Source organism: Schistocerca cancellata, chromosome 4 (assembly GCF_023864275.1).
Source record: "Schistocerca cancellata isolate TAMUIC-IGC-003103 chromosome 4, iqSchCanc2.1, whole genome shotgun sequence".
Taxonomy (NCBI): Eukaryota; Metazoa; Arthropoda; class Insecta; order Orthoptera; family Acrididae; genus Schistocerca; species Schistocerca cancellata.
Genome location: NC_064629.1, coordinates 459,529,559 through 459,554,090, shown reverse-complemented (window position 1 = coordinate 459,554,090; position 24,532 = coordinate 459,529,559). Strand labels below are relative to the sequence as shown.

Sequence of the window (24,532 nt, the reverse complement as noted above, 5' to 3'; positions counted from 1 at the left end):
GAGTAACATTTTCACAGCCAATGATGTGCAGTCGATGTTGCATATGAACTGTGGATGTCTTGAAAATAAAAGTGAACATTTATCAGATCATGTGGATTATGTGTTGTGATACAAAAGGCTTTCATAATAGCAAGTGATATGCCGTCAGTTTTATCAGTATGCTCTGATTAAATGTTAGTCAGTCATGTGAGAAAAACCAACTACTCTCAACTTGTACTAGAATTTTCTGAATGACAATCTGCTGTACTGGCTGTTTTTATTTGGTTTAAAATATTATTTTATTTTGTCCTCTTCACTAATGTAAAGTTCTGGTAGTGCAGCTGTTTTCAAGTGTCTGAAATGAAGTGTACATAGAACATAAGCAACAATTAGTCACTGAGTCAACTTAATAAAAATTAAAATTAAATAAAAATATAAATAAGACAACTTAAATATTTGAGTGACTGTCAAAAATTATGTTGGTCATACATTGTTAAAGTGCGATGGGGTGAAGCAGTTTGCAATAAAATAAAAAGTGGACAACATACAATGAGGGACAACATCAGATAATTACACACTTTACTATAGTACCAGACTTTAAAATAAATAAAAATACCACTTGCAAGTAAGAGCGTATATGGGGTTAAGTACCAAGTACAGCAACCCCCCCCCCACCACCACCTCCCAAAAAAAAAAAAAAAAAAAAAAAAAAAAAAAAAAAAAAAAAAAAAAAAAAATCCAGCTGCCCAGAGATAAACCTGAGCACCAATACTCTGTGTTGTACAAATAATGTTAAAGGAATCTGTGGTAATCTACATAAGCGGTACAGTGCACAAATGAATGGCAGTAACAGAAAGAAGAACTAGTATTCTTTTATTTTACATACTCAAATTTATCTCTGACCACTGGCTGATCTCAAGTGTCAGTATTGGACAAGGAATGGGAAAGGTATCAGCCATGTCCTCTTAATACAAATCATCACATCATATAATTTTTGGAGTTTTCCTAGTAGGCAGAGTATTCTATCATTTGTCAGGTATGTTTCTGAAAGATCATTACTTCCTAATTGAGACAGTAATGATATTCTGGATGCCTGCTTGAAACTGATGGAAAAACCTAATTCACTTCAAATGACCCGGTTTGTAACTTGTTCTACCATTTCATTAAATTGACAACTCACTGAAACTTTTTGGCACATTAAAACTGTGTGCCAGACCAAGACTCAAACTTGGGACTTTCACTTTTCACTACCAGGTCTACCAACTGAGCTAACCAATCACAACTTATGGCCTGTCCTCACAACTTTACTTCTGTCAGTCTTAATCTGCCTGGAAGTTTCATATCAGAGCACACACTGCTGCAGAGTGGAAATTTCATTCTGAAAATGTCCCCCAGATTATTGCTGAGCTATGCCACCACATCTTTTCTTCCAGGAATGCTAGTCCTGCTAGAGTCACAGGAGAGCTTCTTAATTTTGTAAGGTAGGAGATGAGGTACTGGTGGATGTAAAACTGAGAGGATGGGTCACGAGTCGGGCTCAGTTGGTAGACCACTTGCCCACAGAAGGCAAAGGTCACAAGTACGAGTCTTTGTTAAGCACACAGTTTTAATCTGCCTGAAAGTTTTATATCAGCACACACTCCGCTGCAGAGTGAAAATTTAATTCTGACAACTCAATGTTCCTCTTACTCCCCAGACACTTTTCTCACTACATCATGTATAGTTTTGATTTTATTTTGAGATTCATGTATTGTGCTTTTAAAGCTATTATCATTTCTTAAGACCTTAAAGTATTGCCTATAATTAGCTGCTGCAGACTGCTCTTGATTGTGCTGTAATACTATTGCTGATTTCTCACACACACATGAGATTTTCTGATATCTTCTTTTGCTAGTAATGGTTGGTTACCTTTCCCTTTTATGAACACACACACACACACACACACACACACACACACACACACACACACACACACACACACCTGTGCAGCTACATTGTGCTCAACTAGCTTTCATAAAAGTCTGTATGAATGTCTTGTACTTATCAACCAAGCTTATGACATTTTACGTATCCAAACATTGATAGTCCTTAAAGAGGTGAGAAATGATTGTATTGCAAATGGATTAATGGCATTATTGCATGCCTGTGTACTCCCAAATTCTTTAATATCTTCCATTCCTTTTGTAACTGTTTCCAAACTGAACATGTCCACTAAAACAGGCCAAGAAAATTATTGTCTATAGCTGTGTTGCTTTCTCCCTGTAGTTTTGTTGTGTTTTTTGTGGTTGAAAGTAATTGAAATTAAAATATTTGCATATGTTTGACTTCTTTTTTTGCTCTATAGAATACATTATAGGGTAAATATTGAAGCTGCCTAATAGTGTTATTTCCAATGGTTTCTTATATAAACACAGAATCAAGTTTGCTCAGAAAAATCCTGAAGCTAGAGTGAAGGAATCTGTAAATCATTACCATTAAAAGTAACGTGTTTCCAGAAATTGAAGCATTGACACACTGCACTTGTATATTAAAAAGTTTTAACACACAAATTTGTCAACATTTAAAGTTGTTTTAGGCCACATTGATCTATAAGGAGTATCTGAGCAGGAAGTTGGCTAATGTATGTCAACTTTTCACTTTGAAGATTACGTGTTGTGTCACAAGAATCAAGATCTATAGTTGGTTTGTTGACTTTTATTTGTAATCCTCCAGTACCTGCAGTGCTCTGCTGGATGACCTCGTTTGGTTACAGAGACCCGACATTAAGTAGGAATACTTGTTAACCAAACTCCCACTAAAAAAGATATTTCTCTTTCCTACCCATCGCAGTGGGAGTGTGACCACCTCTTCCAAGGCTTTTCCTTAAAAAACCTACCATTACTACAAACAGTTCCCCACATAATTAGGTCATAGCACCTGCTGTTGTAACCATTTCCAGCCTTGCATTAATACATTTGACAATCTTGTGGATGCATGGCCTTTCATGATTCCGTAGCAACTCAAAAACGTACACATTGGTGCGCTGATTTTCAGAAACTATCTTTGTCAGGCCACTACGGATACCACATTCCTAACCTTACCAGACTGTTATCCTCCCTACACTACACTGGCTTGATCAGTGAAGATGTGCAGGCAGCACAAATGTACAAACCACAGAATTGAGTGTGACAGTAGTTCACACAACCATGCCAGTGGTGTCTCAGAGTGGGCAAATACCTGTTGCCTCCATAGTGAGCAGCAAAGATCAGATGGATATCCTTGATCACACAGCAGTAGTCCACACTGTGAGAAATGTGGTGTTGGTGGTGGTGATAGTGTAGATAACAGACACGATTAAAGCCACCCACATTGCTCTGCGAAATGATGGTGACAACAGTTGTGCAAATGCAAATAGAAGCCAGGCTGTTGAAAAATGAACACATACATGAGCAATAGTCACAGAGCTGTGAACTGGAATTGAAATATTTAACCCAAAGAAAAAAAGCAGCAAATTGCACACAAAAATCTGCCATTTATGATGTGGATAAATGTGTTATTTGGCAACAGTTTCTATGACGATATGAACAATACTAGAAAATACGAACTTCACAAGTTTATGTTCTACATACCTAGACTTTGTAGCTAACAGACAACTCTTAACAAGGAGCGGGTATGGGGATTAGAGAATAGTTGAATGTTGATGTGGTTTAAGGTGGCTGGTATATAATCCTTAAACTGTTCTTACTGGTGAGTGTTTGTTGTATAGGTGTTGAAAAGATGAATTTCAAGATTTTAAACAGGCCTGAAACAGCAAATATTGAAAATCTTCATGGTAAATGATAACAGCCAAACAGTTGCAGGATAAAGATTTATTGAAATCCTTGACCACAGTTTCAGTATATCTAAATATATCTTCATCAGCAGCAATAATACACCTGAACAGGAAGACACCTTCATTAGCAAAAACTTAGCACCATAACTGAGAAAGAAAAAAACACTTATAGCTTAAGTAACCGTATAATTACCGAAGTATTACAAGCACAAAATTTTTAGTCACTTACTAAAATCACATCCTGCGATGGAGATACATTAAACAATCATACCAAAGGCTTCGTCAGTAGTTAAAACATCATCTCCATTTGTACAACATAATTATGAAGAGAAAATTGATGCGAACATGGCAGAGCAACAGTATTTCACTTGTGAACTAGCGTGAGGAGGGTGTGGAAGCCCTAGGGCAGACAGTTTCACTGAGAGAGGGCAATTGTGGTATGTGCGAGACACTAGCACACATTAAAATCCATGGATACATACTCCTGCACATCAAAATTTTTAAAAGTTGTGCTAATTCAAACCTTCTGACTTAATACGTAAAACATATCAGAACCGTATGAAAACACCTACATACAATAGAAAATATGGTACCAATTTACCTGTGTCCTAGTGTCAAGCAGACGAAGCTTGAGCTAAGGAACGCATCTAATGAGAGAGGGCACTAGTGTTATGTGCGAGAATCTCGTAACTTAAAGACTAAGATACATACACTACTGGCCATTAAAATTGCTACATCATGAAGATGATGTGCAACAGACGCAAAATTTAACCGACAGGAAGAAGATGCTGTGATATGCAAATGATTAGCTTTTCAGAGCATTCACACAAGGTTGGCACCGGTGGCAACACCTACCACGTGCTGACATGACGAAAGTTTCCAACCGATTTCTCATACACAAACAGCAGTTGACCGGCGTTGCCTGGTGAAACATTGTTGTGATGCCTTGTGTAAGGAGGAGAAATGCGTACCATCAAATTTCCAACTTTGATAAAGGTCGGATTGTAGCCTATCACTATTGCAGTTTATCGTATCGCGACATTGTTGCTCGTGTTGGTCAAGATCCAATGACTGTTAGCAGAATATGGAATCGGTGGGTTCAGGAGGGTAGTACAGAATGCCGTGCTGGATCCCAATGGCCTATCACTAGCAGTCGAGATGACAGGCATCTTATCTGCATAGCTGTAACGGATCATGCAGCCCCATCTCAATCCATGAGTCAACAGATGGGGACATTTACAAGACAACAACCATCTGCACGAACAGTTCGACGACGTTTGCAGCAGAATGGACTATCAGCTTGGAGACCATGGTTGCAGTTACCCTTGATGCTGCATCACAGACAGGAGCGCATGCGATGGTGTACTCAACGACGAACCTGGGTGCACGAATGCCAAAACGTCATTTTTTTCAGATGAATCCAGGTTCTGTTTACAGCATCATGATGGTCGCATCCATGTTTGGTGACATCGTGGTGAACGCACATTGGAAGCATGTATTCGTCATCGCCATACTGGCATATCACCCGGTGTGATGGTATGGGGTGCCATTGGTTACATGTCTCGGTCACTTCTTGTTCGCATTGACAGCACTTTGAACAGTGGACGTTACATTTCAGATGTGTTACGGTCCACGGCTCTACCCCTCATTCGATCCCTGCGAAACTCTACATTTCAGCAGGATAATGCACGACTGCATGTTGCAGGTCCTGTACGGGCCTTCCTGTATACAGAAAATATTCGACTGCTGCCCTGGCCAGCACATTCTGCAGATCTCTCACCAATTGAAAACATCTGGTCAATGGTGGCCAAGCAACTGGCTCGTCACAATACGCCAGTCACTACTCTTGATGAACTGTGGTATCTTGTTGAAGCTGCATGGTCAGCTGTACCTGAACATGCCATCCAAACTCTTGTTTGACTCAATGCCCAGGCGTATCAAGGCTGTTATTACGGCCAGAGGTGGTTGTTCTGGGTACTGATTTCTCAGGATCTATGCACCCAAATTGCGTGAAAATGTAATCACATGTCAGTTCTAGTATAATATATTTGTCCAATGACTACCTGTTTATCATCTGCATTTCTTCTTGGTGTAGCAATTTTAATGGCCAGTAGTGTACTAGCGAAAACAACCAAAATGTTAGAGTAAAACGAAACCATCTGTCATCGTGAATAAAAACATAACAGAATCATTTAACCATTGGACAGACAGTTAGACCCATTAAAGTAAGATATAAAGAACACACGCTAGGTAAAAATGGGGAAAACGTGTATAATTCCACATTTGCTGAACATCTATGGCTCTTACAGCATACGCCACGTAGAATTGCTACACGAAGCGAGTTATGGTTACAAACTGGACCTGCTCGAGGAATTGGAGATTTTCGAGCATCTGTCTCAAGAAGATGGTTTTATTCTTAATGAACAGGTGCTGCTTAGAAACAAAAATTTTTTGGTTAGTTTCAAACCCCTTCCTAGTTGTAATGTAATATAGTCTGACTGACGAAGTTAGTTATCTTTCCTGTTGATGCTGGTGAGATTTGCGTTTCCTGCCCTGTTGGGATTTTACGTATTTTGATGTTTGCTGTTCGCGGCTTTCGATGTGTATGTGTGGTTAAATGATTCTGTTATGTTTTTATTCATGACAACAGATGGTTTCGTTTTACTATAACATTTTGGTTGTTTTCACTAGTATGTGTCTTAGTCTTTAAGTTACGCGAGATTCTTGCCCATAACGCTAGTGCCCTCTCTTGTTAGATGTGTTCCTTAGTGCAAGCTTCATCTGCTTGACACTAGGACACAGGTAAATTGGTTTCATATTTTCTATTGTATGTAGGTGTTTTTACATGGTTCTGATATGTTTCATTTATTAAGACAGGTTTGAATTAGCACAACTTTTTAAAGTTTAATGCTCATGAGTATGTATCCATGGGTTTTAATGTGCGCGAGTGTCTCGCTCTTACCTCAAGTGCCCTCTCTCAGTGAAACTGTCTGCCCTAGGCCTTCCACACCCTCTTCACGGTAGTTCACAGGCGAAGTACTGTTGCTATGCCGTGTTCGCATCGACCTTCTCTTCATAATTATGTTGTATAAATGGAGATGATGTTTTAACTACTAACGATGCCTTTGAAACGATTGTTTTATGTATCTCCACCGCAGGATGTGATTTTAGTAAGTGACTAAAAGTTTTGTGCTTGTAATACTTTGATAATTTTACGGTTACTTAAGCTATAAGTCTTCTTCTTCTTCTTCTTCTTCTTCTTTTTTTTTTTTCCCCCGTCTCAGTTATGGTGCTAAGTTTTTGCTAATGAAAGTGTCTTCCTGTTCAGGTGTATTTTTGCTTCTGATGAAGGTATATTTAGATATACCGAAACCGTGGTCAAGGATTTCAATAAATCTTTATCGTGCAACTGTTTGGCTGTTACCATTTACCGTGAAAAAAAGATGAATTTACTTACTAACAATTAAAATGACTGCAGTCAGTGAAGCAGCATGAAGAGATAGTGTAAAGGTCACAAAGTAGTATGATGAGGGCAGTGTGTTCACTCCAGCTATAAAATGAATTTTGTTTGTGTTCGATGAGATTTCGGGATTGCTTCCGGATCATGTTGACTTCTTGCCACGATATTTCGGTTGGCAAATCGTCCAGCCAGCTGCGGGTGAGTGTTCGTCACTGGAAACTGCAAATTCCCGGAGACAACTTTATAGCAAAAAAAAATATTTGGCGTGAAAACGCATGCTCATTGGCCTCCCGTCACAGGAGCGTCCTCAATCGAAATCCGCACGCTCTGGAGCTACTGTTCTATCTGTGGTGCGCAGGCGCATGCATAAAGGTGAAAACTACATGTCCACCGGCGTCGCTAAAAACAGGCGTCAGATGTCGCCAGATGTGTCATTATGAATAAAATGTCTTCTCTCAGAGGAAATTAGAGAGATCACCTTGTTTCAAGCCTTGTCCAATTGAAAACCGCCATCACGATTTACAAGAGTTTGCACTAGTCGTATCTCCACAGATTCTTTAATTACTGAATCGCAGAAAGTTTTCACTGGGGCCAAGATTTTTGTGGCAGAAAAATCCATAGCATGTCCTGTGGTAATACAGTGCTCAGCTACGGCCGACTTACTGGGCTGCGAAAGGTGAGTGTGGCGTTCGTGTTCATCACACTTTTCATGTACTGTGCGTGTCGTCTAACCGATGTAATCTTTGCCACACTGGCAAGGAATTTTATAGATCCCAGCCTTCCGCAAACCCAGATCCTTCTTTACTGAACCGAGAAGGGCACTAATATTTGCCGGGTCCTTAGAATCCTGCCTATTTTAGACGAAAGGTTGCCGATGTATGGAAGGAACACCCTGTACTTGAATAGCCCCTTATCTTCTTGATTTTGTAGGTGGTCACATTTCTTCCTTCTTAGTGCTGTCCTAATTTGATGTGGAGAGTAACCATTACCTCTGAACACCAGCTTTAAATGTTCCAGCTCCTTTGTAAGGCTGTCTCCATCAGAAACAACATGAACCCGGTGCACCAACGTTCTAAGGACACCGGTAGTTTGTGCAGGATGATGACAACTTGACGCTTGCAGGTAAAGGTCCATATGTGTTGGCTTACGGTAGACACAGTGCCCTAATGACCCATCCACTCTCTTAGTAACCAAGACGTCCAAAAACGGCAAGCAACCATCCTTCTCTATTTCCATCATAAACTGGATGTTTTTGTGGATTGCATTCAGATGTTGCAAGAACATCTGAATGCAATCCACAAGAACATCCAGTTTATGATGGAAATAGAGAAGGATGGTTGCTTGCCGTTTTTGGACGTCTTGGTTACTAAGAGAGTGGATGGGTCATTAGGGCACTGTGTCTACCGTAAGCCAACACATACGGACCTTTACCTGCAAGCATCGAGTTGTCATCATCGTGCACAAACTACCGGCGTCCTTAGAATGTTTCTGATGGAGACAGCCTTACAAAAGAGCTGGAACATTTAAAGTTGGTGTTCAGAGGTAGTGGTCACTCTCCACAACAGATTAGAACAGCACTAAGAAGGAAGAAATGTGACCACCTACAAAATCAAGAAGATAAGGAGCTATTCAAGTCCAGGGCGTTCCTTCCATACATCGGCAACCTTTCATCTAAAATAGGCAGGAGTCTAAGGAAATATGAATTTAAAGTAATTTTCCGGCCACTGGGAAAGATTAGTGCCCTTCTCGGCTCAGTAAAGGACGATCTCGGTCTGCGGAAGGCCAGGATCTATAAAATTCCTTGCCAGTGTGACAAAGCTTACATCGGTCAGATGACACGCACAGTACATGAAAGGTGCATTGAACATGAATGCCACACTGGCCTTTTGCAGCCCAGTAGCTGAGCAGTGTATTACCACAGGACTCGCTACTGATTTTTCTGCCATGAAAATCTTGGCCCCAGCGAAAACTTTCTGCGATTCAGTAATTAAAGAATCTGTGGAGATACGACTAGCACAAAATCTTATAAATTGTGATGGTGGTTTTCAACTGGACAAGGCTTGGGACTTGGTGATCTCTCTAATTTCCTCTGAGAGAAGACATTTTATTCATAATGACATGTCTGGCAACATCTGACGTCTGTTTTTAGCGATGCGGGTGAGCATTCCGACAGAGGGCGGACATGTTTTCACCTTTACGCATGCACCTGCGTGCCACAGATAGAGCAGTAGTTCCGATTTCGATAGAGAACTCTCCTGTGACTGAGGCAGATGCGCATGCGTTTTTGTGCCAATTTTTTGCTATAAAGTTGACTCTGGGAACTTGCAGTCTCCAGTGACAGACACTCACCTGAAGATGGCTGGACGATTGCCAGCCGAAGTATCATGGCTAGAAGTCAACATGATCCGGCTGCAATCCCGATATCTCATTGAACATTCAATACGCGGGGAAAACTTCAAGAATTACAATTTTGTTTGTATTTTCTCTTTATCATTAGTTTTGCTGTACTTTCTCTTTTGATAACAATTAACAACTGTCTTCATAACAGTGATAAGAAAGTAGATGAGAAAGAGATGAAATGCAAGTGATTTCAAATTTGATGTGCATTAACTGTATGCATATATATTTATTATGTTACAGCTACAATTTTTTGAATGATATTTGTCATAAAACCTAAACTGTTCTCATATCGTGAATGTATGAAGACACCTTGCCATGGTGGCATTTAATTTTTGTGAATATAAGGGGAAGCATTCCATAATAATGGTTTTCCATCTATAAATTTTGCAGCCCTACACTGTTGTTTTATTTAAACTCCGCATTCGTCTCCCTTATTTTCAGTCACATCCATCAACAGTTTTTGACTCTGACAAAAGTTAAAAAAAAAAAAATTGTTGTGTGACTGGTATCGAATCTAAGACCTACAAAGTGCCAGTCTGAGGCTGTGCACCTTGACTTTTTCTCTCTTCTTAATGTGAAAAGTATTTTAATGGATGATAAGTAAATTGATCATGTTCAGTCACTGAGGATGATATCCTCCGTGTCAGTGTGGACTGCTTTACAATGTAATATCAAGCATCTTAAGGGGCTCCGGAACGCCCTATACTTGCAATGTTAAAATAACGCTTATAAATTACATCTTTCCTCACAAAGTATTTGAGGTAGGAAGTTGGACTTTTTACAGATTATTTATTGGAATATGGGCTACAACTTAACACAGGGATTTTACAAAATTTTAGTTCAGTTATTAAAGATGATTTTTTTTCAATTGTAATGAAAATTTACAACATTTTTTTGCAATTTTTTATTTATATATTCAAAAATATACAGTTTTTTGGAAAAAGGCTGTGTTAAATTATGCAGAAGGTACTGTGTAACATTTACTGAAAGTTTGAAACAAATATGTTTGGGAGATCCTTAGAAAACATGTAATTAGTATGAGAAAATAAGTTTTGGGAATCGAGCGACAAAGATTGGATTAACTTTTTAGTGCATTCCAGGTCCATAGGATGGATTATCTTCATCCTCTGCAAACTCCTCCTCCAGCTTCCTCTTGTTCCTCCTCCTGTTTACTCTTGCTTGTATTTCTAGACTCTTTACAGCCCTGTCTGCAGCCCGAAGGCGTTCCTTGTCTAAAGCAAGCATCGCTCGTACCATGTTAGAACCTATCTTCATTCCCATATTTCTAAATACCTTGCACCTTACAATGTTGCCATCATTGAAAGTCGCAACAGCATCATACACACCAAAGTGAAGTGTTTCTATTCCAACAAATACACTCTTGCGGATTCTCGACCATATAACACTATTTACACTTTCATTGGGGTTTTGAGTTTTTCCGTGAATACACTTTTTCAACAGTTCAGGTGCTGCTAAGTCTCTGAAAATAGGTTTTATCACCTCCATTATTGCATGAGGCAGACTATGCTTATGAGTGTACACTTCACCAGTTAGCAATCCTTTGTTATATTTACACCAACTGTCTTCTTTTTTGGGACACAAGCTATGTTGGGGATTTTCATCGGTTGAAGAAGTATGAAAAAAAAAAAAAGAGCCCAAACAGCCTTCTTCATTTCGTCAACACTTTGTGTATTTTGCCTAATAGCCATTCCATAATAGTTCTGTATTTTGTCAATTACACTGTCAGTTAACCTTCCCTTCCCATCCAACCCTTTACCATCACTGAGTTTTTGTTTTTTGTACGAAGCTTTCAGTCGCCGAAGTCTTGTTCCCATTCCCTTCTGTACGTGTCCAATACACTCAAATTTCTGCACTACAACATCATCACCATAGGGCTTCAGTCCTTGAACATGTCTGAAACTTTTAGAATCACCGTCACCAAGGTAATTAACATATCGCATTATCACACGCCTCAGAACACTGAAATATACTGGCAACACCAGCCACTACCATTCCTCCACTACTGCCACTATAGTTAGCTTTGCAATTATTTTCATGTGTACCTTTATATTTTTGTGGACATCTACAATACTTTGATATTACTGCTACATCTAAAACTTTCCCTGTATACATACTGGTGGCAGATACTACACCATGAAGAGATGTGTGTCCCCGTTTATGCCAGGTACCATCGAACGCTGCAGTCAAATCTCTGTTACCATTATTTTCCATTACTGCCTCTTCCACAGCGTTCTTCATAGATTCTATACAGACATCTTCTACTTTAGACCCTATTAATTTATTATAGGTCGTAAACTTGGTTGGGGGATTTGGAAGATTCATGATGCCACAGAAAATTGCACCCTTACCAACTGAACGCAAGGAATAAACAAATGTAATGTTGTGTTCGTAGATTTTGCTACAATTTTCTTCAGTTGCAGTTACTGCAACACTGTTCCAAAAGGTGGTCATGTATGAACACTTATCACATTTCAGTTGTATTTCACTAGCAAGTCCTACGTGCTTTATTATGGAGAGTTCCAGACCAACTTCACTACAATGAATACATCTTACACAGTTTGAAAAAATTCCTTTGAGAACCGACATATCAAATATTTCATTCACATCCGATTCGCCCATAAAACATTCATAGTTTTCACTTATTGAACCAAGCTTCTTCTGTGAAGTATTTTCTTTCCCACTTTGACTGCTATGGGCAGGTGTACTTGAGAGGTTAGGTTCACTCACTTGGTTATCGTCTTTATTGTTTACAGTAATAAGACATACCTTTGGCTTTCCAACATTTCTCCTTTTCTTAAAAGCCTTCAGAGGATTTCTAATAACTTTACTTGTACTCATTATTATACTTCAACAAAACAGAGACTCAAGAAACAGAATTAGTTACGAATATTTTCGAGATAACGACAGAGTAAATAAACATGAAACAATCGACAATCACACCAGCGATATATATTGAACCATCACAGGTTAGCCACAACACATACTTTATCTCACATCACTAAAATGTACCTGATGAACACGGACGTTAATAATAACACCATTTGACAGCAGTTTAACAGCGCCACAGTGGGTCACGCCCATGTAGAACACATTTCAAAAAAAATTTAAAAATAGTTGTAGTCTTCGGAATTGAATAAATTATATATCTATTAAAAGGTAATAGTCTGCAGATTCAGAAAACGCAAAAAAGTAAAAATTGAACTTTTCATGATTTTGAGCCTTTCCAGAGCCCCTTAAGCTACATCACCATTGCTGTAGCAATAACAAACATGATTTATGGAACATAATACCTTATAGAGTAACACATAAGATGCAATGAAGTACAGGCTGTGCGTAGCACTGAACATAGTGCCTGGACAGCAGTAATACGGGTTACAGAATCGGCGGACCACTTATTTGTGATAGCTTAAATAGCATTGTTATATTGGTGACCCACCAAAGCACGCCAGAGGCTCTCCAGAGTGTACCTGGAGGCTGACCCAGGTGGCCTCTGTAAGTGGGCCTGTGAACTGCGTGGACGTATGAGCTCTGAAATTGCATGTGTCATGAGTGAAGGTAAATCATTCCTCCCTTCTAGTGGGTGGGTACACGTCCATAAAAACACTAGGCACAGAAAAATGCATGGTACAGAATACGTACTGGTACCATGAAAAACGAGCAATGATCTGACAATCCACTGACATTACGTCCTGGAAAACATCAGTGACAGTGCTGTTATCTGTTCCGTTGCCCGATGATGACAGCTGCTGCAGCATGTAGCAGGCAATCACTGGTGAGTTGGGGTGATGATGGGTTGGCTTGGTGCACCCTCTCTCGTGAAAGACCGTAGGGCAGGACAGGGGACGATGTCTCCATAGAAATGTCCTCATCCAGGTTAGCGGTTGACACTGGAGGCAACAGCAGTGGCATTGGAGATGATGGCTGCACAGGACCCAGCATTTGAGGCAGCAGCAGCTGCAGCGGGGGCTTCACCAGCAATGGCAGTCTGGGAGTGGGGGCAGCAATCTGTCAGGTAGAGACTCACAATGTGGGGCAAAGTGGACCATCTGTGACACAGGAACAGACATCTGCGATGGCTGGGATGTGGGACGTGGTGGTGGGCCCTCTGTAACAGAACACCCCCCCCCGCCTGCGCCTCCTCGTGCACAGCTGCAGCTGGTCGAAGTGATGGGATATCCACTCATCAGGACTGTGGACGATGCACAGGCACCGGCCCCAGTGACACTCAATGACAGGAGGTACTCAGTTTGGCTGGCAGCTGAAACTATGAGTCCAGACAGGCCCATCTGGCTGGAATCGTTGCGAAGTTGATGATACTGGAGGACGCGATGTCAGATGAAACAGGTTAAGGAAGGTCTGTTGTTGGCATGTAGCAGCTCCGCTGGGTTTTTGGCCCTCACCGGAGTGAAATGGTACAAACTCAGAAAATGGTCTAAAGCTGGTTCAAGGGACTAGCCAGATACATACTCTGAGTTTTAAATGTCCCAACCATGAATTTGGTCTCACTATCTGATTGAGGGTGAAATGGGAGAGCTGCGAGGTAGTGAACACCAGTAACCTGACAAAAAGACGCAACAAGAAACAAACTGGGGCCTGTTATCAGTAATGATGGTATACGGAAAATTGCAGAAATCTAAGACAGGGCCAAAATAGTGGCTGCAGCAGACGTGGGCAGATAACGTGCCACATAGGGAAATTTGGAATAGGCGTCCACTATAATGAGGCTTTACTGATTTAGGAAGGGCTTAGCAGAATCGACGTGTAGACACTTCCATGGGAGCTGCGGCATCGGCTAGGGGGGACAGCTGTTGCTGAACTCAGTGAGTGCAAACAGTGATAAGCCATGTAATGTCCTCATCTATGCCTGGCCAATATACATTCCGATGGGCCAAAACTTGGGTGTGAGAGGTCTTCCAATGACTGATAAGCAGAAGCTGCAGTACGTTACGACATAAGGAAGTGGGAATTACAACCCAGGGAGCAGTGTTCTCTGCAGTGAACAAGAGAACCCCATCAAACACACAAAGGCGGTGCTGGACACAGAAATAATTACGCAAGGGATTGGAGACATGGCCCAGGGATTTTTCCGGCCAACCATGCTGCACAAAAGAGGGGACCCAACTAAGTACAGGATCGGCAGTGACAGCTGATGCTATCGTAGCACTAGTAATGGGAAACTAATTGACTGCATTCTAGTTCTCAATTTGTAAACAGAAACAAAGCAACTCGTGGTCAGTCACTGGGTCTCGCCGGATTGGAAGGCGGGATAAGGCATCTGCATTGACGTGTTGTGCCGTCGGCCAGTAATGGATCTGATAATGATAATGAGAGAAGAAGAGAACCCACTGTTGAAAGCAATGTGCTTTCTTGTCTGGCACAGAAGCCGAAGTGTTAAAAAGAGCAACCAACAGCTTGTGATCTGTGACTAAATGGAACTTGGAACCAAATAAGAAGAAATGAAATTTCTTGAGGGCGAACACAACTACTAAAGCCTCCTTTTCAGTGTAAGAATACTGCTGCTGAGTGGGAGTTATAGTCTTAGATGTGTAAGCAATGGGTCTTTTAGATCTGCCCACGTATTTGTGCACCAGTACTGTGCTGAGAGTCATCTGTAGCCAACACAAGATGCTGACCTGGCTGAAGAGTGGCAAGACACTGGGCAGATTGAAGCTTAGATTTAAGTAAAGCAAACACTTGGTTATAAGCTGGGCCCATAAGAAAGGGTACACTTTTACGCAAAAGCCCATGCAGGGGCAGAGCAATGTGGAAACGCTTGCAGTTCCTTAATGGAAGTCAGCTTCAGCAAAGCCGCAGTTGCATCAGCATGGTGACACAGTGGCTTGACTACTCTGTGAGAAATCTCGAAACCTAGATACTCAATTAATGGCTGAAAAAATTGAGATATAGCAAGATTGCCCTTGAGACCTGCAGACTGCAAAACAGAACGGTGATCAGAGATTTCTAAGGTGGTCTTTGGCGAAGGAACCCAAAAGAATGATATCGTCGAGGTAATTTACGTAGCTGGGCGCAAAGGCTGTCACCTGTTCTAAAAAATGCTGGAAAATGGTGTGCGTGCTAGTGGTGCCAAGAGGTAAGTGTTGATATTGATATAGGATGAAAGATGTATTGGTAACCAGAAGATGCGTAGTGGCCTCATTGAAGGGGAGCTGGAGGCATGCTTCTGACAAATTTATCTTGGAAAAGTAGTGGCCACCTCATAATTTTGCAGCAACTCGTCGGGTTGGGGCAAAGGGTATGTATCTATCACAGACTGTGCGTTGATGGTGACACTGAAGTTGCTGCAAGGCAAAGCTTACCTGTCGGCCAGTGGTGTAGCCCATTCATTGGAAGAAATAGACCGAATGGCATCAAGTGACATCAAACGGTCTAATTTGGCCTTGACAGAGTTGCACAACGCCACAGGCACATGCTGCGCCCGGAAAAAAAAAAAAAAAAAAAAAAAAAAAAAAAAAAAAAAAAAAAAAAAAAAAAAAAAAGCGAGGGCTGGCTGACTCTTTAACAGTAGTGTGGGACGGAAAACCAGCAGCACAATCAAGCCCCAGGGAAAACTGATATGAAAAGTCAGTACAGGGGGACTCCAGTTGCTTATATGGAAGTTGATCCGACACTAAATTTACCTCATCAGCAATGGACAAACCAAAAATGTTAAACGCATCTAACCTGAACAGGTCAACCGTATTTACTCGAATCTAAGCCGCACTTTCTTTCCGGTTTTTGTAACCCAAAAAACCGCCTGCGGCTTAGAATCGAGTGCAAAGCAAGCGGAAGTTCTGAAAAATGTTGGTAGGTGCCGCCACAATTAACTTCTGCCGTCGAATATATGTAGCGCTACACAGGCATGCTTTGTAGGCACAAGGATAAATACTAGCGCCAAAACCTCTGCATCAGTAAATAAATTTTAAAAAAAGGTGGAAGACGAGCTTTTTTTCTGCACCTCGAGTTTCGACCACTGCATTTTCATACATTATCCAACGAAGTAAATACAAATTCTGTATTGTTCATCTTTGAATGTAGCAGAATTTCAATGTACTACGAAAATCAGTCTGGCAAGACTGTTTTGGATGTTTGTCAATATGGCCAACTCTACGTTCTGAATTTTTTCCTACCTTTGAGAAGAGATGGTTGCTAATAGGAACCTGATGAAATGTGAATCACATGCAGTATTCTCTTCACCATAAGAATAATACGAATATAAACATTTTGCCATGTATTCTTTCGTGTTTGTTGCTATCTCACTTAAATCCTGTCTGCCTAATAAACTACGAAACTAGTGAGAGACAACAACAAACGCGGAAGAATGTACGTATCGTGTCATGTTTATATTCATATTATTCTTATGCCTAATAGTGATACTGTCCGAAATGAAGCACGGCAACTGACTAGATTTTTAAATCTAAGATGACTGTAATTTCTGTGCAGAATTTGATGTACCAAAGAAGCGGCCGCAAAGATTTTCAAACGGAGAAAAATTTTCGCCTAACTCTCGTTCAGAACATGTTCTATCATACGCAGTCTATTATTTGGTTCTTGTTGATAATTATCAAAGAAAGCACCAGTGTAAGTAACAACAAATAGCAGTCTCTTGCCATTGTTTCGTTAATGAGACGATTCCTCTCTCCCTCTCTCTTTTTTAAATTTATTTTTTATTGTTATTTTTTTTTTTAATTGTAAGTGGCGGCAGCGCGCACAAAAGCAAGCCATGCCGCGAGCGGCGACAGGCCATAAACACGCACTATCAGAATGCGACAGACATTGCATGACACAGTACAGTAATGCATTTTCAGCTTAGAGTGACGTAAACACCTATAACAAAGAAAACGGCACTTATCAGATCGAAGCAAAATAAGCAATTGATTCAAACCAGACAAAGCACGTGAAAAAGGAAGGGTACCTGTATAAATATGCCCCCCCCCCCCCAATTCTATAAGTCCCTCCAGATCCTTGAGCACCATGCACTCTGCCTGGCCTTCCGTATACGCCTCCCGTCCCCCACGCGGATCCTCTATTATCTCATTCCTTTCCCCCATCTGCTCCTATTCCTCGAACATATCCGCATCCTCTACACCTCCCGCCGCCTTGAACCCCCTCAACCCCTGGTTGCCGGCGGGGTCAGGGATTTTCACCTGCCTCGAGATGACTGGGTGTTTGTGTTGTCCTCATCATTTCATCATCATCCAGGAAAGTGGCGAAATTGGACTGAGCAAAGATTGGGTAATTGTACGGGTGCTGATAACCACGCAGTTGAGCGCCCCACAAACCAAACATCATCAACCCCTGGTTGCTCCTCTCCTCTCCCATCCCCGCCCCCTGCCATGTCTTTACTGTTGTGTCCCCTCTACCCTCCATCTCTACACCCTCCATCTCCTTTCCCAAGGTGGCTTCCATCAACTCCCCCTCCCGGATGATGCCCTCTCTCCCTCCATTTATCCCTCCTATCAACTCTGATCCTCACTCCCCCTCCTTTCCTCTGTCCTTTTCCCGGTCTCCCTCTCCCCCCTTCCATCCTCTTTGCTCCCTTCTCTCCCCCGAGTCCTTTTACATTTCCCTCCTCTGCCTCCTCTCATTCCCTCTCGCATCTGCCCTTCTCCCCCTTAATTAGTCCTCTCCCTCCTTGTTTCCCCCCCCCCCCTCTTTTTCGTTTTTTCCCTTCCTCCCTCCTTGTTCTTCCCCCTCCTCCAGGTCCCCCTCCCCATCTGTGTTCCGTGTTGTGTTTTTTGGGAAGTGTTGCAAATGGCCATCATACTGTCGCTGGGTGTGCCTTTTATCTCTTGCGAACAGAAACCAGACTGTCGCCGTGTTTTTTAATTGTGTGTGTACTATGTTACTTGTCTGATTCCTGTGTCTTTTATTAACGTTGCCAACCCCTTTTGCTTTCTGTTTTAACTTTCCGCATTTTTCCGCCATTTTACACTTGACGTCACCATTTTATCGCCTGTTTTTCTTGTTTCTTTTCTTCCGTTTTTTAAAATGAAAGTCTGTAGGCTGTAGAGCAGCGTAGTAAGCTGCTGCCAGCCCGCCCCCTTCAGGGGGAATTGAAAATCAATAAAGGAAAAAATATATATATAAATATGGACGCATAGCAATGGCTACCTGGTAAAGCTTAACTGCTAAGCTTGTGACTCGAACCAAACTACTGTAGCTGTATCGTCATTCATTCGACCTAAATTGTGTCTCATATTACAATGGACCAACTTTGTTTCGACTTGGAGGTGTGGCCTAAAACTTTACTCTCCCCTTGAATTTCGAGTCTCAAATTTCAGGTGCGGCTTAGATTCAGGAATTTTTTTTTTTCCTTTATTTCGAGTCTCATTTTTCAGGTGCGGCTTAGATTCGAGTGCGGCTTAGATTCGAGTAAATACGGTATTTTGTGGGAGTTATCTACTACAAGGAAGATGAGATGGCGAACAACAGATTAGTAAGAGACAGGAGCAGAGAACTGAGCTAGAACTGGAATCTGCTCTTTAATGTAGCTGACCAACTTCCGTGAAACCTTTGTAAGGGAAGGAGAGCCTAAGTCCACATATGTTTGTGCATTTACTGTAGCTCCTGTGTCCATTTGCATTTTTAGCAGTTTATTAAACACATGCAAGTCAATAAACTATTTGTTCAAGGAAACAGTCATTGTAGAGATACAGTTTATGTCCATCGCTGTTACTGCGTCCACCACATTTGAAGAGCAGTTACACACCAATGCAATGGGCCTATCTTTTGACATTTGTTGCAGACAGCCCAACACTTAGGACATGCAGCATGCTTGTGTTGGATGAAGCAGTACAGGCAAGATGGAAGGGGGCTGTTGTGACGTAGCCTGTTGCTGCTGTGCTCATAACTGACACTGCCCCATGCGATGCTGATCCTAAGGTTATACTGCTGCAATGGCTTCCCCATCATCCTGAACACTTGCAGCATGCCTAACAGGGGTTGACTGAGTGGCTTCAAATACCTTCCACCACACAGCAATCTGCTTGCCTGTGGCCCATGACACTTCAAAGGACTGTGCTATATTGAGCACATCCATAAGCATCGGATTCTCACAGTGAAATGCCTTGTTCCAGATTTCCCTATCCGGGGCTAGATGATTAATCATATCACACGCCATGTGATCAGCGTGACCCGTACTGTGTGCTAGTGACAAATTTATGATGGCGGTTCAACCTGTGTAATTCTGCAGCGCAGGCTTTGTAAGATTGGATTGGATGTTTCTGGCAGTGGTAAAATTCTACATACACCGCAATGACGCATGCATTCTGTCACAGTAATAGGTTGTGAGATTCTTGCTCATTTCATCAAATGATAAGTTGGCCAGTCCTTGCAAAGGCACAAGTTGGCACAACAACTGATAAATGTGAGACGAAAGCCAGGAAAGAAAGAAAGAAAGCCCTACCCAGGTTTGCATAACCCACACAAAAAACCTGGAAGGGTTGGCATAACCATGTCTCGTAGGTATCCCAAACTTCAGCAGATTCATCATTTGCTGGAAAGAGCGATTGTTGCACTGACGGGAAAGCAACCTGCCACAAACACTCAGATGTCACTTTGATTTAGAGCGATGGCGAAAGCGCTCTTGTGCTGCGAAAGCTTTGTGCTGGAAAATGATACGGTGGAGTGTTTCTTCCAATAAGATGTTTTTCGGGCGTCTCAGCACTGACACTAACATGCGGAGAAATCATAACCCTCACTCGTCGCCAAATTTGTTACAGCAAGGACACGATTTGTGGAATATAGTACTTAATGGAGCAACATGTAAAATGTAGTGAAGTACAGGTTGTGTGTAGCACTGAACACAGTGAGTGGACAACAGGAACATGGATTACAGAATAGGCTGAGCACTCATTGTGATGGCTTAAATAATACTGTTTCTTTGGCTGTTCACCAGAGCATGCCAAGTGTCCGACCCAGGTTGCATTCAACCATTTACATTGTGCTCCAATCCCCATTCCCATCCCTTGTTGTCCACTTGCTTGTTCTCTCGATGAAATTTGTGTTTAAAATATAGCAAAATAAAGAGTTACCATGTACAAATGAGACGACATAATTTCAAAAGAGGAAAACTACATTAATTTTTGTGGAAATTCGGAGCATGAAAATTAAAGTGGCTGGTGGTTTATTTAGACGAAATGTGGATTCATACATATTATTCTGTGAATAAATGCTGGCAGAGTGATAGTGTGCAAGGAATATTGTCAAGCAAAATTAACATTCTGTGTGTGTTCATTGTATTATGCAGGGCATGTGTGTACAGATGTGTAGGGTGTGGCAGTGTTTCATTTGTAAGGATACTGTATGATTTACTGTTACTGCCTCCCTCCATCTTTCTTGAGCATCAACTTGACATAATGCCACCTCCCCAGGTATTCACTTCAAATAACGTGATAGTAGAAACATTTTTTCAGACTCTAAACATACCCAAAATGTTTTCACCCAGAATCTGTAATTTTAGGTAGTTGATTTTCATTTGTGGTTTCTGTCCTGAACTTACGTAGAAACAATTTCCTTTGAACAAATATGCAGTTTTTTTTTATCATATACAATGTATTCAAAAGGTATAATGTCATCATATTCATGTTATCTTTCTTTCTTTTGCAGCACAAACTGTGCAGCTCCAAGAAAGTGAAGTTGGGGAAGAGTGGTTCAATAATTGGAAGATAACAGTACCAGAAACTTTCTTAAATAATAAGTAAATCAGTTATACTCACCGGTTTTGAGAATTATCACAAAGTTTTTGACAAAGAGCAGGGAGCAACAGAGACATGGCTAAGTTTTGTGGTTACCCTGATTATAAAGCTGCACTTCAATCAGCTGATGCCATACTTTGTGCACTTGATGATCTATACTTATGTGAGTTACAATCATATGATTCTGATTTTAGTTTATCATTGGTGGATCGTAAACGTTCTGAATCACAAGGAGCCACTGTTGGAAGAAGATTAGCAGTGTCAGGTCGCGGTGATGAGCTTAGAGCAGCTAATGCATTGCTTATGTTAACTAGAACTGACCATGACATGAGGCGAGCTCCACCACGCATGCAGCAAGCTGTTCAGCAGAATCCTTCGAAACTGGAAACCGTGCAACAGAGTCGCACTCAATTTGGAACCCTGCAGCAGAGTTCCTCACAGACTGGGGAGACAAATAGGAATTCTCAAAACAGATCTGTGCAATGGAAACTTGCACAAACTACTAAGGTACAGCAGAATCATTCACAAACAAGAATGGTTCAGTGTAGTTCCACACAGACTGTAGCTGTGCGTCGAAATCCTCCAAAGAATCAGGTTACAAAGGCAAATACCCCGCAGCCTAAACCTGTTCAGTCTTATACAACTCAAACTAGGTCAACACAGCAGACAGTGTCACACACACAGGCAAGACGACAAGGTGTGTCTCAATCTGAAATAGGAATGTGGAACCCTGTAGAAGTGTTTGTGCAGCATGGTTTTCCACACTCTGAACTCAGAAGGTGGAGACGTCCTAAAACAAAGAACACACATGGCTCATCACAAAAAGAAGCAACACAGCAGACTGCTGCACGGACAGCACCCAAACAAGACAAACGTCCACAGACTAAAGCAGAACAACCCAACTCATCACGAACACCAATATTGCAACAGGCTCTCTCACCTGAGCAAGAGAATTGCCCACAGACTGAATGGGAAGATGTGGATGTGGTAATGGTACCAATAAATGAAGTTGTTCAGCACCTTGCACACCAAGAGGAAACAATACCATTACAAGTACATACTTACATCATTAGTGCACTGCTGCAACAGTTGTATCGGAAAGTCCTTGCTCAGTGCAAAAATGGTACAGTAAGGCAACTAATGTTGGAAAGAAGCTATGAATCTTACAACTATTGTTACTCTGGAAACATGCGTACAGCCATTTCAGAGACTAACCCAGAGAGTAAAGAATATAGAGAGAAAAGCAAAGGTGCTGGTAACACTGTCACATTTGGAAATTCTCCAAGGGGAAGATATAATGAACGTTCTTCAGGTGTCCAGGAAGTGGAAGGCTGCTTCTCCACTGAAAACCGAACAAAGCGGCGTGAATTCGGGTTCTTTCAAGCAGGACCACCACTGAGTTCATATGGAGTTCCTCCTCAGCAGCAATCTCAGAGAAAACTATCTCGTTCATCGAGCCAATGGTAAGTGCAAAGCAATAATAATATGGTAACATTTTTACAGGTAAATAGAAATTGTTACAGCAAAGTTATGTATTTGTTGTTGTTGTTGTTGTTGTTGTTGTTGTTGATTTCAGCCTGAAGCCTGGTTTGATGTTTCTCCACATGCTAGTCTATCCTGTGCAAGCCCCTTCATCTCTGCATAATTACTGCAACCTGCAACCATGTGAATCTGCTTACTATAGTTAAACATTGGTCCTCCTCCACAAACCTCCCCCACCGCATCCCCCTCTCCCCAAATTACCAAATTTAAGATTCTTTGATGTCTCAGGATGAGCTATGAACTAATCTCTTTGTAATCAATGTGTGCCACAAATTTCCTTTATCACCAATTTGCAATATTGTACCTGCAGAAGAGATTTTCTAAGACTTTATATTTATATTTAGTACTAACAAATTTCTCTTTATCAAATGCTTTCTTACACTGCTAGTCTGCATTTTATATCTTTCTTCTTCGGCTAACATGTTATTTTGTTGCCTAAATAGCAAAGCTCATCTACTTCTTTTGTGTCTCATTTCCTAATGTAATTCCCTCAGCTTAACTGATTTAATTTGATAGCATTCCATTACCCTGGTTGTACGGTTGTTGATGTTCATCTAGTAATCTTTTCAGAGCACTACCCGTTCTGTTCAGCTGATCTTCCACATAATTTACAGTCTATCAGAATTACAATGTAATTGAAAATTCTCAGAGAGTTTTTATTTCTTCCCTCTGAAATGTAATTCCATTTGCAAATTTCTCCTTGGTTACCTCTGTTGCTTGCTCAGTGTAAAATTTAAATAACATTGCGGGATACACTACAAACTTGTATCTTTCCTTGTTCAACTGCTATTTCTCTTTCAAGTCTTTCTACTCTTGCGAATGCAGCCTTGTTTCTGTAAAAAGTTCTAGATAACTTTTTGCTTTGTGTATTTTATTCCTGCTATCATCAGAATTTCAAAGAGTCTATACCAGTCGTCATTGTCAACAGCTGGCTATAAATCTACAAATGCAATAAACACTCCTATATCAATAAATGGAGGTTTTCCTCTCTTAAGTCTATCTTCTACGATAAGTTGTAGGATTAGTATTACCTCATGTGTTCATCCATTTCTCTGGACCCAGACTGATCTCTATTATCAGCTTCTAACAGTCTTTCCATTCTTCTGCAAACAGTTCATCTCAGTATTTTGCAACTATGACTTATTAAACTGATGATTTAGTAATATTCATATGTGTCAACATCTGCCATCTTTGGCATTGGAATTATTTTGTTGAAGTCTGAGGGTATTCCACCTGTCTCTTACATCTTGCATACCAGGTGGAGTAATTTTATCGTGGTATATCTCAATAATTCTGTGGGAATGTCTACTCTGTGTAGCATGTTTCGATTTAGGTCTTTCAGTGCTCTGTAAAATTCTTCACACAGGAGTATGTGTCCCGTCTCATCTTCATCTACTTCTTTTCCCCTCTCCATACTATTGTTTTCAAGTTTGTTACATTTTTGTTGTCTTTCTATACTGTGCAACAGAATAAAAGGATAACTTTTTCATAACCCCATAATTGTTTCCCATTGTGATGCACGAGTTTGAAATTTATCTCAAAGGTACCTACAACCTACCTCTTTAATGGCACAAAAGCATGGCGCCCTGTGACTTTACCCTCAGGCTTGATGATGCTTCAGAC

The 24,532-nt window shown here is 41.0% G+C and overlaps 1 protein-coding gene across 3 annotated transcripts in view; it reads left to right on the top strand.

Annotated features, from left to right (window-relative positions):
* The window catches only part of LOC126183328 (uncharacterized), a 191,109-nt gene that overhangs the window by 86,837 nt on the left and 79,740 nt on the right, over positions 1–24,532 (top strand). For all 3 annotated transcript variants that reach the window (XM_049925192.1, XM_049925191.1, XM_049925193.1), the window contains one exon: positions 21,279–22,830. In XM_049925192.1, the coding sequence (XP_049781149.1) occupies positions 21,443–22,830 (1,388 nt within the window). In that variant the 5' untranslated portion in view covers positions 21,279–21,442. The remainder of the gene's footprint in view (positions 1–21,278; positions 22,831–24,532) is intronic.